Consider the following 16,291-nt stretch of genomic DNA (forward strand, 5'->3'; position numbering starts at 1 on the left):
AAATGGCAGATAAGTTTAGGGATAAGGGGCAAGATATAGCTAATTACTTCATGTAAAAGATCACATGAAGTTAACAAGGAACCAAATTTGATTTGATTGCATAATTGTATTGCAGCACTGCAGGTTAATACAGAGAAAGGTTTCCACCTTCATATAACCTGCATTATATGAGCCATACACAGTACAAGTATTTACAAGTATTAGTAGTTGTCTTTTCTGGGCATAGTCTATGTCGCCAGTGGCCAATAAGGTTACATAGGTGTCTTAGAGACGGAACACATCTTTTTCTTTATATCAAAGAGGGACTACAATGATGTCTCCAAATAAGATTTGAAAAATGTATACTCTCCATGTCCTTGTAAGGACCTGCACAATATGATTGCAGGCAGTTATATAATTCTCCACACATATCTCTGCTATTTATTTATACCATTATTATGATAAACACAGCATACACATTTTGTCACAAGCATATCGGGACCTTTTAGGTATTTCTTCCTAAATGCCAAGTACTTCATCATGTCTGCCAAGGACAGATTATCCTCTCCAACAAACACTTCAACAACAAATCAGTTCTCTTCCTCTGGGAGACCGGCGAACATCCACATTTAAAATGATATGAGCAGTGCCGTATACATACAAATGGATGAAGGGGATTAGAACATCCATAATAATATTGTCAGGAAATGGATGGATAATGTGGCCTTCAAATTGAACTGAGATAAGTCTCCCTACAGTGTATAAACGGTATTCAACACAGCCATGGAGTCTTTGGTCCAGCACTAGGTTGAGCCTTAACCACATGTATCCTGGGGCTTGTCATAATAGGCAAATATTGGGCGAAAATACCAAGTCTACGAGTGTTAGCTTGTAGATCGGCTAAAGAGATTTGGTGGAGAGTGAGGAAAAAAGGAGGGGGCCAAGTACAGACCCCTAGTGGACCCCGGTCAACAAAGTATATAGTACAGGGGCTGTATATAGTAGACTACAGGGGTTAAGTGGCTAAAATGCAATACATTGGTTCAGCTAATAATTTTTGAAAAAATATCTGATGATCTGAATTTACTTTAATTTTAAGAGTAGCTAAACCAAGAGTGTTGGGAGTTTTAACAATTGTCCTGTTTCATGCAAGATGAATAGAAATAGATTAACTCTGGAGATAACAACAGTATAGTATTCATTATTTTGTGTCTTTCCAGCAAACGCTCCTCATAACTTGTTGTAAGTCACATATTGCAGTTGTATTTAGAGCTATAGTTGGCTACCATTAGAGCTATAGTGGGCTACCATTAGAGCTATAATGGTAATTAGAGCTATAGTTGGCTACCATTTGAGCTATCGTGGGCTACCATGCAATAGCAACTATAGCTTTCTAGTGCTTCAGCAACACTAATGCTAGTGGCTCATCATTAATGAGAGAGTTCTGCACACAACATGTAGATCTGTTGTTTGTACAGAAACCCATGACCTCATAGCCTGCGGCAAGAGCTACATTCTCTAATGCATTTAAAGTGCAATCTCATCTTTGTTTCATTGTACTGTAAATGAAGTGAGCAAAGATATACAGCACTATCTCAAAAGATGCATTAGGGAATCCTTAGCAGCATCCATTGTGTGCTTAACCTAACCATAGATTTAATATCAACGACCACACCATTGGTTAACTGTCAGAACAGTGTTCTCATGATATTACTTTTGTCTCTGTCTTCTTTTTCTCCACCACGTCTCTCCTTCTCTTGCTGATATTCTGTCACAGTGGCATCACCAGTTTGCTGGATGCCAAAGAAGTGGGCATGAAAATCTTTGAAGATTATGCCAGTTCCTGGTACTGGATCCTGATGTAAGACCCTTTTTTATATACCAAATGCCACCTTTTGTCTAGTTAATAATATGAGGGGACAGCAAAACCAATTCAAGAACTGAAATTGTCATTAACCCCTCTGGAAAGCATCATGTCATTTTAGAGTTTAGTGTTGGCTATTCAAAAATAGCAGATGTGTGAGCTTGTACTGTACATCTGCTATTTTTGAACATTTTAGAAAACTCTTGAAATTGTTTTTTTAACATGAATCTTCTCTTCTGGAGGTCTCTGACACAAAACATCTTCTGATGGGGTGGGGGGGGGGGAGATGCTGTTGTCTATACTCTATACACTGTGTGTGCTGTCGTCTATACTCTATATACTGTGTGTGGTGTCGTCTATACTCTATACACTGTGTGTGCTGTCGTCTATACTCTATATACTGTGTGTGCTGTCGTCTATACTCTATATACTGTGTGTGCTGTCGTCTATACTCTATACACTGTGTGTGCTGTCGTCTATACTCTATACACTGTGTGTGCTGTCGTCTATACTCTATACACTGTGTGTGCTGTCGTCTATACTCTATATACTGTGTGTGCTGTCGTCTATACTCTATACACTGTGTGTGCTGTCGTCTATACTCTATACACTGTGTGTGCTGTCGTCTATACTCTATACACTGTGTGTGCTGTCGTCTATACTCTATATACTGTGTGTGGTGTCGTCTATACTCTATACACTGTGTGTGCTGTCGTCTATACTCTATATACTGTGTGTGGTGTCGTCTATACTCTATACACTGTGTGTGCTGTCGTCTATACTCTATATACTGTGTGTGCTGTCGTCTATACTCTATACACTGTGTGTGCTGTCGTCTATACTCTATACACTGTGTGTGGTGTCGTCTATACTCTATATACTGTGTGTGGTGTCGTCTATACTCTATACACTGTGTGTGCTGTCGTCTATACTCTATACACTGTGCGTGCTGTCGTCTATACTCTATATACACTGTGTGTGCTGTGTGTGGTTGCAGTGGTTTGGTGATAACCATGGTGGTCAGTCTGCTCTTCATTCTTCTGCTGCGGTTCACTGCTGGCGTTCTCCTCTGGCTCATTATCTTTGGGGTTATCACTGCTGTGGGCTATGGTGAGTATGTACTGGTGTGTGTGTGTGTGTGTGTGTGTGTGTGTTCAAATATGATTATATTGCTACTGTTGTAGCCACACTACCACTGTTACTCTGTTCTCTTCTCTTAACACAAAGTATGCCAAGAACGTGGGACCTTGTTCTTCTCTCCACAACCCGCCTTTGCCACGGCGAGGAACCTTGTCTTTCTTTAATTTAATCCAGCAAAAATAATATTTAATTTATTTTTAGTTTTTTTTGCTGTTAGACAGTCTACATACGGATCTGACGTGCACGAGCGCATGCTTATTACTCCTTTTTCTGCTTAAAATGAGACAAAATCCGGTGTTTGGAAGGTTATAAATCCCTGTTCTTACATCGTGCAGACCAAAACAACTCCTTCGCGGGTCCTCCGCTGCCTAGAGGCGCAGACAATACACTAGTTCTTTCTTTCAATCATTTTATTATTATTATTTATTATTATATTTTCACAATGATACAACGCCGGCTAGCCTACTTTCTAATGTCTAGACATTACTGATTAAGCGAGCAGGCAAGGTGACAGGGACCAAGCCTGACTCTGTGGCGGTGATAGCAGAGAAGAGGACTCTGGCCAAGACACTAGCCATCCTGGACGAATTAGAATTGTTTGCGAGTGTGCTGCTTGTTTATGTTATGGATATAGAGAGCAGAGTGGAGTCTGAGTGTGCCAAGGTTGGCCTTCGGCTGAATGCCAAGAAAACTGAGGTGATCACCTTTAACATCCAAACGGAACATCCACCTCTCACAACAACAGGAGGCACTGCTCTGAAGGAAGTCAATGACTTCAGGTCAACTCAACAGAGTAAGATCTAAAAGTGAGGAAGGCACTTGCATGGAGGGCCCTGAATGGCATGGCCAGTGTATGGAACTCCAACCTCCCCCGACAAATCAAACTCAGCTTCTTCTACGCAACGGTAGAATCTGTTCTCCTATATATGGCAGTGAATGCTGGACCCTGAAGCCAACTCTGCAGAAGGCTCTAGACGGGTGCTACACCTATGTGTAGTTCTCAACATCATCAAAACACATACAAACATATTGTTTTATAACAGAGATTGTGGGACAATTCTGAAAGACAAGTGCATGTAGACAGACATGTCTCTCTCTCTCATCCTGTCTCTCTCTTGTTCTCAGGTATCTGGCACTGCTACTGGGAGTTCAGTACACTCAGAGGGAAACCAGATGCTGATGTCACCATTTCTGATATTGGTTTCCAAACAGACTTCAGGGTTTACCTCCAGCTTAGTCAGACCTGGCTGGTGTTCAGTAAGGATCTTTTCATCACTGCTTTTCCCTACTTGTTCCTCTGTTTAAAATAAATATAAGGTTTCTGATGTCCTGCTCCAGGTTAGAGTTTTGAGTTTTAAAAAAAATGTTAAAAGCAAAAAAGTACATAACCATATTGTGTGGATGAGAAGTTTATAAGCCCAAAGACTTGAACTTCCCCATAATTGTGAAATTACAAAAATATAAAAATTCTTAATTATTACACATAATAGACATTGTTCTGTATAATTGGTTATTATTAACATTAGCTACAGGCTGTCCTTAATAACAATACAGATTTCAATTATAACATTCAACATTTTCGGTGTTGAATTTTGAATGCTGAATGACTCAGCTGGTACTTGTACAGTAACTTTCTGTGGTATTACAAGGTCACGTAAACCAACACAACGTCTCTATTTAAAGAGTGTATTGCTCTAAAATGTGAATATATTTTAATTGTTGGTAAGCAGCCACGGTCTAAGCAGGATTGTCATCTCAGAGCTGTGCAGTTATCGAACTATCTGCAGAGGCAAATCCTCTGACTTGATTTAACCTCTGCATCATGCATCATTTTCTCGATAACTTTCTAACCGTTTTAATTATCCCTTAACCCATTCTGACCTGAGATCAGATTCTAACGCACAAAAGAATGGTGGTTCTTTAACGCATTTTAACCTGAGATCAGATTCTAAAAATGTCTTCTAAATCCTGACAGTTTAAAAAAATAGCAGACCTACAAGCTCGTAGCGCGCCACTCGCGCCACTCGCTTGTAGATCTGCTATTTTTAAATAGCTAAAGCATAACGTTAATGCTAACACCAAAAGGGGTTCCCGCCTAAAATGGGTTAATAATACAGTCTTATTTATTTTATATATATATATATATATATATATATATATATATATATATATATATATATATATATATAAACTTAGAACTTGATATGCATTTGTATTATTTTAGATTGTTTAATCCATTAAGACCTGACAACAGATTCTACAAATGTCTTCTAAATATGAGAGTTTGCCCAAAAATCTTTTTTTCTATGTCAGTGGTTCTCAAACCTTTTCATGTAAAGGACACACAGAATTATCTTTATTTGGCAGTGGACCCCCATCTGAAACTATGTTGTTCCAGGGACCCCCCAGGATCAAATATTTGAGTTAAAAACGTTTGCTGTGAAAGAATATATATTCAAACATTTGCGCCACATCTTTAAAAGAAATTCAAAAATAGCAGATCTACAAGCTCGAAGGGGGGCACTCGGAGCTTGTAGATCTGCTATTTTTCAACAGCTAAAGTTTAAAATAATGGTTAAGGTGGTTAAAAGCTATAAGACGACACCGATGCGGCCTCAGAGCCAATGCTACTGTATCTTTTCCCCCTGTAATAACATGTATGCTTTGCATTGCAGTGATCTCCCTATCTGTGATTGAGGTGATCATAGTGATTATGCTCATTTTCTTGAGGAGCAGGGTTCGCATCGCAATCGCATTACTGAAGGAAGGGAGCAGGTGAGTTTGGAGAATTACGTTCTTGTATGTGCTCTGTTTGCACTCAGAAACCTCAACTGTTTCCTCGTCTCTGTTTTAAGGGCTATTGGTTACATCATGTCTACGCTCTTCTACCCGATCATCACCTTTATCCTGCTGTCAATCTGCATCTCCTACTGGGCAGTCACAGCTGTGTATCCTCCTACTGTGCTGTGCACAACAATGTAGTTAACCCTCTACTCAAGTTAGTTGATGTTTGTGTTAATTGATGGATTCATCTTGTCACTCGTAAGATCTTGAAATGTTGCCTCAACTTATTATAGAGAACATTCATGCTGTAGTATACATTTACTCTAACGGTTCTCATCAGAAAATTCAACTGAAATGGCAATTTCTGTGTTATTTAAAATAATAACATTGAATCTCCTCTTACAACAAAAGACACACTGGAAAAACGTTAATAACTTTCTTGGGACATCTTTGAAACTGTGAATATCGAGTTTGATAAAGCAAGTGCTTTACAATGTGCATTACATTGTAAAGCATGACGGACGGTGGAGGAAACCATTTAAGGAATCTGCTCATCGGGAGCAGGAGTTCAGTGTCTTTGTTCCAATTCTTTCCCACTGTGTTGCCCTTAACTGAATGACCTCCAGCTTCTTAGCATCATCTGGGCAGGCAGTCTACAAGGTCATGTCAACGCAGCCTAAATGCATATATGCCAACCTCACATGTGATCCTGAGGTTAGCTTCTATTTATGATTTTTTCCTGATGGTGTGATTTGCTGATATCTTTGAAATAACCCTCATGGTCTTTATGGATATTTAAAGGAAAATCCGCTGTGTCATTTCATGGCACCTTCCGGCCCATTTAATATCTTATACAGATGTTCTCTCATCGTCAATCAATGCAAAATCAATAACGTTTAAGAAAAAGGGCAGACGGGTCCTTAATGAGGACTAGCGTTTGAATCAGACTTGGCAGGAGCATTATATTTACCATTAGCATTGAAAGATTCTATCCTATCAACTGAATTATTTTCAGCTTGTGTACACTGTTTTAGTATTTTAAAGTGTGACATTCTAAAAGGTGTCATGGCCTTCTGAAGAAAGCTACATAATCCAGACAATAAATCAATATATTAGGAAATGCTGAAATGCTTAGTTTAGTCCATTAGTCCATTGTCAATTGACTATTACTACAGTAGGCTATGCTTGACATTCATGCCAACCATTTTTCAATGCATTCAAGACTTTCGATTCCATTAATTGTATTATGATGTGAAAATGTGCAGAGATTAATGCATTGTTTTTTAGCCAACATTCGAGACATTTATTCAGATAATTACATTTGAATGACTTAATTTAATGACTTTGGAGAACATTCCAGCAAACGTATAGCATAATCTAAGAAATACATAATTATGTAAAACCAAGCAAACGCTGTGTTAGACAAATTCAATTAGTTAAAATGGCTGTAGAATAAAATGAAAGAGCCAAAAAGTAAAATACAGCAGTATTTCCCATTCAGCTACAGTAGTTGTTTGGAGCATTTATTGTAGCACTAGCATCCCTATTCTGGGCGATCATTCAGTAAAAACAAATGGCAGATCTACAAGAAACGCAACGCAATGAGTTTGTACAGAAGACCAGTAATTTTCGGCAAACATATTTGGTGTAGAGGGAAAAAAGAGTATAGTATAGACCCCTGCAGGACTCCAGTCATCAAAGTAGCATCAAGTAGTTAAACCGATTCACGTAAATGGCACGGCTCAAACATCACATTATCACTAACACTGTTGCTAACTCTACCACAATGTCTAATTCATGCTATTCCCCAGACCTTCAGTCAGTCCAACGTCACCAAAGTGTGCCCGGGTTCTCAGTGCACGTTTGCCTTCTATGGCGGAGAGAGTCTCTACCACCGCTACATCTTTGTGCTTCAGCTGTGTAACCTGCTGGTGTTCCTGTGGCTGGTCAACTTCTGCATTGCCCTGGGCCAGTGCACCTTGGCAGGGGCTTTTGCCTCCTACTACTGGGCCCTGAAGAAGCCCAACGACATCCCCACCTGCCCCCTGTTCTCCTCCTTCAGTAGAGCCATACGGTACGTACTGTAGCTACTGTACATGCCCGGAGACATGCAGTACGTAGCATTAGCATGGTTCTACTTGAGTGTTAGAATGCAGAGATGTTCACAAATCTGGCCGGTGCAATCTTTGTTGTGATGTGTTGGATCCTAGTCTGCATTTGACCTTCTTTATCTGCCCCACATGGACTAATACAATGCTGTTATTCTATTCTCTTCCACTGCATTGCATTCTATGCGCTATTGTTGTATTGTATTCCATATCACATGATAGAAATGGGCAGAGACAACTTCCATTGCACGCCTGTGTAATATGGTGCCATATTGGATGTGTGTATATTGAGCAGTGCTTATGCATCATTAAAATGGCTTCACCAAAACCTATTTCATAATTGTTTTCTTAATGGTATGATCAACCACTTCAACAAACGTGGATTTTAGAACAAGAGAACTACTGAGACAGACTGCATCATGCAAAAGTGCTGGTTCAATGCTAGACTAAAAATGTCTGCACTCAACTAAGTATACAGAAATATACTTTAGAAAACCAATGGTAGATGGAGATCTCCGATCACCTGTAGATGGCAGTGCTATTACCCAAATTCTGGCTAAGTTGTCTCTGTTAGTTTTTACTCAGGTACTATTCTCGTATTTCCTAGGTATCACACAGGTTCCTTGGCCTTTGGCGCTTTGATCCTGGCTGTGGTGCAGATGTTCAGAATCATTCTTGAATATCTGGATCACCAGCTCAAAGGTATAGTGTAACTATAACTCATAGACATTGATAGCCCGTACACGCTTTTCTGTACGTTCAAATTGTGCATACAAATACTGGCTCAATTTCTGTCTGACAATGTTTTTCTCCAGGTGCTCAAAATGCATTTGCTCGATTCCTGCTTTGCTGTCTAAAGTGCTGTTTCTGGTGTCTGGAACATTGCATCAAGTTCATGAACAGGAATGCTTACATCATGGTGAGTTATGGAGCAATGGTTGGCCATTGTTTTGATTTTTCTTTTTTGAACTTCAATGCTGCCATCCCGACCCTATTCTGGAGGGAACATTAGCCCAAAATAGTTCAGTCAGATAACTCATGAATAGATTGAAAACGTTTATATATACAGTAAAATGTAAGTACAAGTGTGAATATTATTTTATGCCGTTAAGGATCTGCTATATATTACTCCCTGCTCAGCACACTAGTGACTAGAAGACAACCATTTAAGAGCAGGGAGATATACATATAATATGTAACTTGTATAATGTATAGAACTATCCCCCGATGGGAAAGCATAACTCTTAGGGAAAGCAAAGCCCACTGGTGGTGCTGGCTGGGGTCATAGCAAACAAGCGTATTCAATCTTCTGTGATACTGACTCAAGAAGGAAGAGCAATGAATGAGATGAGCTTAAATAGATTAGTCGGTTGCTTGATACGTCGCATATACATCGCCCTACATAGTGGTGCATGTGTGTAAACCTCCGAAGTCTATGTGCCTGAACTAGCTCATAGGTTACGTACAAGCTTGTGAGCTTGTAGATCAGCTATTTTTTCCTTTGTTAGAGGGGAAATGTACAGAGCTCACCCTGGTCAACTATTAGTACTATTAGTAGAGGGTTTTAGTGCTTAATTCTTTCTCTCTGTTAACAGGAAAATGTGTCTTTGGTCAGTTTTTTGCTATTTTTAAATCAATGTATGCACTACATTTTTCCACCTTTACAGATAGCAATATATGGGAAGAACTTCTGCACTTCAGCGAAGGATGCTTTCTTCCTGCTCATGAGGAATGTTGTGAGGTAATGCCTTTGAAGGTCAGGGCCACCCGTTGATAAAGGGAAGGCTAGCAGCTTCTCATAATTATGTTCCTATCCCAAGCAGGATAATCATTTAACAGTGTTTATGTGTACTTTGACACACTTGACACATTTGTCAAGCAAGCTGTTGCTGACAAAGAGCATTGTCTGCTGCTCGGCCAACTCCTCTGTTAAAAAAAAACATAAAACAATACAAAATTCTCACTGTCCACAAACTGAAAAACTATCATCTCATCATAAGGGTTCAAAAGAAACCGGAAGCAATGCCAGTGAATTAAGTCTGATTTATACTCGTCGTACGACTGTGTCCTGCGCCAAAAGTAGACCGATCTACTGTACAAATTTCCCATCATCATCACAACACAAGGCTAGTGCAATTTTTATGTTTTTTCTTCCATTCTCTCTGATTTTCTCCTACACTCTGGGTCTCCTCTGTCTCTTTAGGGTGGCTGTCCTTGACAAGGTTACAGACTTTTTGCTATTCTTGGGAAAACTGCTAATTTCAGGGAGTGTTGGTGAGTTTGTCACTACTGCATTCTGTAAATTGAGTATTGCGTTATCAGGGGTGGTGTTTGTGTTACGTGTGTAATTTCATTTACAATTTCCTGTTTTGCAGGTGTTCTCGCGTTTTTCTTCTTCACACGTAAAATACCTGTGATTCAAGAGGAGGTACCATCCTTAAATTACTACTGGGTCCCCCTTCTGGTAAGAAATGGAAAAGCATTTATTGAGAAATTGGACCGACATTGCAATATAACAGTGTCTGTATAACAGTTTCCAGAACAGGCTTGTTCTTCAATATAACATAGTGATTTAGGCTCGTTCTTCCTGGCAGACGGTGATATTCGGATCCTACCTGATTGCACATGGCTTCTTTAACGTCTATGCCATGTGTGTGGACACATTGTTCCTGTGTTTCTGTAAGTATTCATTGTTTATGCATTTATATTACACAGCATAAGAACATTTTATTACTGTTGGGCAATAACTCAAGTACTCGAGTAATCAAACATTAACTGAGTTTTAGCTTTAAACATAACATATTTTATATGGGTAAACGTGTCAATCTTAGTCATAACATTTCCAAGAAGATGCCATAAAACCACAAATATGTTAGTCTGTAAATATAAGTTGCCTGCCTTCTATGGGGAGAATGTTTAACCCTTCTGCACGGTCACAGTGCTGGTTTTCCGTTGTGTACTTAAATTGATTTCAGTGTGGTGCTAATTTTAGAAGTGAGGGAACACACCTGCAACACACGGTATACATGCACGCAAACAACATGAAAAACATTATGCACACGCAATATGAAAACACTGTGACAGTGTGTAGTACGTTTGACTTGCGTCGACTATTGGCTCTCGCTAAAAGAAAACTACAAGCAAAATGGCTGCCAACGCAGGATCAACATGCTGAGCTCTTCTGTCCTATTGGTTGGCGTGCGGTCAAGGTTCATCAATGTTGAACACTCCACACAACCCCCAACCCACTTTAGTTTATTTTCAAGTCTGCACAGTAGGCAAGGACAGGCTGAAAGTGTGTGGTTCATTGCTCTTTAAAACCTTCAGGGACAGTGACATTCCTCTCCTCTTCCAAACAACCTCTTAAACTAATCACTAAAGCTGATGCATGTCAGTCCACAACTTTGGCACTTTTGGCTTGTTTCTTCTCATTTAATTCTCTTGCTTGGACCTCTAAAATAATTTATCTAAGCTAATGCCTTCTTTGTATGCATTGTGCTCTTCCTTTTCCACCTGCTGTCTTTCTTGGCTATGCCTCCTGTTCGTCCTGTTGACCAGGTGAAGACCTAGAGAGGAACGATGGTTCTTCCTCCAGGCCCTACTATATGTCTCCTGGCCTCCACAAGATCCTACGCAAGGGAGAGCAGGGTGCAAAGTTGTATGCTGGCTCCTGAGCCACGGTGCGGGACTAGACACTAACTGACACTCCAAGCAACCGCTCTCTCACTCCCTTTTCCGACTATCTGTGTGTGGGGGTGCCTGGATATTCTAGAGCGAGGTCTGTAAGGCTGGACTTCTGAATGGAGGTGGAATGGCCTGGTCCATATCTGGACATGATATGGCATGGGGCCCATAGACAAATGAGCTCTATTCACATTCTCCCTCGAGCCAACTATTGACACTTGCCTTTTTTCTGTTTTCAGTTTAAATTTATTTTTGTTGTTGATTCTCTGCTAACCTCTGCCTTAACTAGAGGACATTACAATATAAAAGCAAAAAGACTAGGCTGGGCATTTTAAACCCAGTGCTAACAACATAACACAAGGACCTTTAAATGTACAAAATAATGTACCAATGTTTGTGGCACAATTAATGGAGGAAAAAAATATACAGCAAGTTAAAACAAGAGTGCCCCCTTGTGGCACTTAAGTCTTTTAGTGTAAAGTTCATAGGCAGTTACATGTATGGGAACAATACCATCACCATGTAATGCTTATTTTCTTTTATTTTCTTTGTAGCATGATTACTTTATCGGCTGTGCACTGTATGTTTACCATTGAGGTGATATATATTTATTTGGCCCACCGTATTTACACGGACACAAAGTTCTGCAGCTGCTTTCACTTATTTAACTATTCTATAATGTCACACATATTGAGCAAGATTCCCTTATATTCACTCATGTACTGTATCTTATGGGAGGTCAACCTTCTAACCACATTTTAGGATTTTGCTAAGGATGAGATTTGAATAGAGCCTGACAACCTTCAGGAAATGTCTCTGAATGCAGATACTAGTTTATGTGCCTAGTTGTGAAAAAAGAAGAGATACTGTAACGTGGTTTTGACCTAACACCGGGAACCTTTGAGATACCATTTATAATAGGATGTCAAAGCCATTTTTGGTAAGATTTTGTATTGAATGGTCCAGATGTAGTGCTGTTACTATGTGAAATACACACATCTGTGTGGAGGTGATTCAGTGTTCTTTTTGTACAGAAGAATCCTTTTTTTAATCGACAAAATCCAATGAAAATGTGAATCCTTTTTTTAAATAAACACAAATGGTAGAAGTGTTGTGCAGTGGGCACTGTACTTTTCCATTCGATTCCACTTTGCATTTGGGTTGAAGTGCTTGCATTCGTAGGGCTGTATTTTGCGTGTCTTAAGTACCAGGTCTTATTCCCTAACTTGAGTAAACTAAAGACCTGGAGGCGTGGTCAATGCCATTTGGCTATTCTGAGTGTCCAAAGAGCATTGACCACGCCTCCAGGTCTTTAGTTTACTCAAGTTAGGGAATAAGACCTGGTACTTAAGACACGCAAAATACAGCCCTACGTGTTCAAATCCTGCAGGTTTTAGAGACAAGTAGACAACTGACTGGCAGTGATTTAAATAGTTGTTAACCTTGAACTGCTACTGCCCCCTAGTGGTGGACCTGGAGACAAACAACGGTTCAGCTTCCAGACCATACTACATGAGCAAATCCTTGAAGAACATTCTGAACAAGAAGAACAGCAAGAAGAAGGGGAGAAGATAGAAGAAAGATGGCAGCCGAAGGAGAGAAAAAGTCAGCAAAGCATGGTACTTGCCACTTGTAATCTTTGTTTGGTAGTGGCACAGCAAACCAATTTATAATGTACAGATTGTAAATAAGAGTCTCCAATGTTGACCCACATACAGATCATACGGTTTATCATTATTCTCCTGTTGCTGGTGCTTCTGTATGATAATCCCTGGGAGCATGATCTGTGTCATCACACATGCACATTACACACAATCCCAGATGAGCACCCACGCTGCTCTTGTAGTTAAAACATTATGCCACTTGGTGGCACCTGAGTTATCCAGAAGTCAGTGGCATAGTTTGTGAAGATACAAGAATGTTCTAGTGTTTGAATGAGCTTTGCCATGAACTGCACCGTCCCCATTATCACCATGCACTGTGGTTATAGCCGTTGAACCTGGTGTCCGTATTTGGGGCATGTCCTTTATAGGCGTACATGGTCCGAAAGTGTATTTCTGCCTCAACATCATAGTATTACGAAGTATAAAATAGGGCTAAAGTGGTCAATGTGGTCATGTCTCATATTGAGAAGCATATTTTCCACACAGTGTACCAAATACCAAATTACTGTCAAATGCATAATGGTACAGCAATTTAAGAGCTTCAATATAAAGTGCCTTACTCTGTTCACAGAGAGTGTAATTGTTTCTTACTGGACACTAGTTTAAATTACCGTAGTTTAAATTACCGTAGTAGATTTTATGTTTTTATTATTATTTATTGTGAAACTCAACAAAGGAATTAGACATGGTATAAGTGTTTGAGGTCTCTTTGTACCATAGGCTGGTATTTCACAAATGGAAGGTCCAGAAATTAGAGCTGAGGGTGGATGTATATTAAAAAGTATTTCTTAATTTGTTTTGCTCATACCAAAGGTACAAATTCATATTTCTCCCCTTAGTCTTTTATGGTTGTGTTGTCAAACTCCAGATAAAAGTTTCTGTTTCTGTTATGATGGCTCTCCTGTCACTTGGTCTAGCAATTCCTTCCTACTTATTAAGTGACTACGATTTGTGTTTTTGTAACAGTCTTTTTATTATTCAATTATACTAGTTATTTTGTAACAATTTGGGTTAGCCTTCTGTCTAGTCTTGTGTAGCCAGACAACTATTCCACAATCCCCGAAAGCATTTGCAAATTGTAGGAGGCAGTGCCAGTGGCCACGTGAGACCTTCTTTCATAAACACTCAATCTAGTACAATGCACTATATATGATTTTGTGTATTTTCAGATGATCAATAATGAGGGAAAAACTATTTGAGAATCTGTCTATTAAATAGACTGACTATTTATGTTAAGTTAAATTGTCTTTGAGTTTCAATGTTCAGGATGCGGTACAATTCCAAAGCCAGAATTCAGGTAATTCTTGAAAATGTTTTATTGTCAAACTAAGATTTATAGGCCTACCATTTGAAAATAAGTATGTCCTCCTACAACAAAATTAACTTTTTAAAACAATAACTTGTGTTATGTATTTGTGCTACAAAAGCGAGCACTTTTACTGACTATCCTCTATTTTAGAGCAGTTCACAGCTGGTGTGCTGGGGACACAAATTATGTTTCGATTCTAGCCATCTATTCAAGGGCAGATTTAGAACTGGGACATCAAGCAAATGTAATTAACTAAAAGAGGACATCCAGGTGGTGGGAGCACAGGGGTTCCTGCTCAACCACCATGGAGACTAGGGTTGGATTCCTCCACGGTTCCCCCGGCTTGGCCAGGGGCTCCAAACGAACACAGTTAGGCTGTGTTACTGTTCACACATGGGAAGCTGGCAGGGAAGGGCGATCTCTGATCTGAGCAGAACTGGGAAGGATAGCGTGTTTTCAACCAGTCCGTTATTTCTCTCCTAAAATGTATTTAACTGTCTTTGTTTCTTTCAACACCCCCCACCCCCACAATAAGAATTTGTCCTATATGTACTAGTCTGTGTCACTGTGTCAACCCCTACTTTTTGGTCTTCAGGAGGGGTGTGGACAACCGCCTCTCCTCCGATACACATGGAGTCACCAGTGGGGAGTTTTACCGGGTGGGTGTAATTCATGCGGAGGAACCATAGTTACTTAGTGTAACTTCTGTATGGACTGACAGGAGAATCTGTAGAACCCCATTAGTGTGCGCAGCCTGTGAGAAATCGAACCACTGTTTTAACAGTGTTGCAGTGTTTAGGTTGTGTTACTTTGTTGAAACAAAGTTCAAGAATAACTTGAAATGAATGAATAGCATTTATTCTTGCTTACATCATGGCGTGTATTGTGTGCTTCTAATCAATGACTCATATTTGTCTCTACTCTCCTAGCTGAGTGTTTGTCCTATGATGTCTTAGTCAAAGGGTCTGAGAAAATGCCACCACTGCCAGGCTACCTCAGGGTGACATCACTGTCAGTTGTACATGTATTGTGCCCCCTTTGTAGCACAGCACGCTCACACATGCTCAAACCAGTACACCTTTACTGCTCAATAAAAGTTAAGTGGTTTGGCACATGTGAAAAGGGAAAGAACAATGTGTAGTGTTACATACATTATAATGCATGTAACATACTTTGATTCTTATTCTATGTAGTTAATGTCTCAATGTACTTAGTATACAGTATGTTGAAAAGGCAAGCAGAGCTTTGTATCTTTCTATGCATGCAGCTCAGATATTGTTTTATCCCCCATGAAGCAGGAGACCTTCGATCTGATAAGTGAAGTAAAAACAGTGTTTTCGTGTGCCTTCCCCCCTCCCTTTCATGTTGGAGAACTGGATTCCTTTGGTCAACCACAGTCAACAAGTAGACACAAGTGAATTCTCTAACTTGGTTTAGAATGTGCATCAGTTTCCTTACCACAACATCTTGAAAGTTAAATATTTAGAAGCCTAACCTTAAAAAACCTACACTGCCAAAAGACAGAAAACGTCTGGCTATATATATTTCTTTTTAAATTTGTGCAGTACAGGTTGCATGTGTTACTATATGAAGCTTTAAATGACAATGTTGCACAATCTACTTTCTAAATAAAGTGAGTATTTCTACTATTTGCATCTCACCATTAATCATTTAGTAACTACTTGTTTAAGCAGATTTTGATGTATTGTGTGTGTGTGGTCTAATGGTTAAACACTTGTTTCACCTGTCATTGGATACA

General features: G+C 39.6%; 1 protein-coding gene across 3 annotated transcripts in view; it reads left to right on the plus strand.

Annotated features, from left to right (window-relative positions):
* slc44a5b (solute carrier family 44 member 5b) overlaps positions 1-16,282 on the plus strand; it is a 49,954-nt gene extending 33,672 nt beyond the window's left edge. For 2 of the 3 annotated variants that reach the window (XM_080770778.1, XM_080770779.1), the window contains 14 exons: positions 1,757-1,840; positions 2,841-2,953; positions 4,109-4,240; positions 5,659-5,758; positions 5,839-5,931; positions 6,394-6,481; positions 7,579-7,841; positions 8,483-8,577; positions 8,691-8,794; positions 9,543-9,616; positions 10,079-10,149; positions 10,251-10,339; positions 10,470-10,554; positions 13,025-16,282. In XM_080770778.1, the coding sequence (XP_080626904.1) occupies positions 1,757-1,840; positions 2,841-2,953; positions 4,109-4,240; positions 5,659-5,758; positions 5,839-5,931; positions 6,394-6,481; positions 7,579-7,841; positions 8,483-8,577; positions 8,691-8,794; positions 9,543-9,616; positions 10,079-10,149; positions 10,251-10,339; positions 10,470-10,554; positions 13,025-13,134 (1,501 nt within the window). In that variant the 3' untranslated portion in view covers positions 13,135-16,282. Of the gene's footprint in view, positions 1-1,756; positions 1,841-2,840; positions 2,954-4,108; positions 4,241-5,658; positions 5,759-5,838; positions 5,932-6,393; positions 6,482-7,578; positions 7,842-8,482; positions 8,578-8,690; positions 8,795-9,542; positions 9,617-10,078; positions 10,150-10,250; positions 10,340-10,469; positions 10,555-11,433; positions 12,649-13,024 lie in introns of those variants that run through there. The other variant, XM_080770780.1, reaches the window with a different exon arrangement.
* Positions 16,283-16,291: the final 9 nt, after the last annotated feature.

The sequence above is a fragment of the Protomyctophum bolini genome (assembly GCF_963924005.1).
Source record: "Protomyctophum bolini genome assembly, chromosome: 8".
Lineage (NCBI taxonomy): Eukaryota > Metazoa > Chordata > Actinopteri > Myctophiformes > Myctophidae > Protomyctophum > Protomyctophum bolini.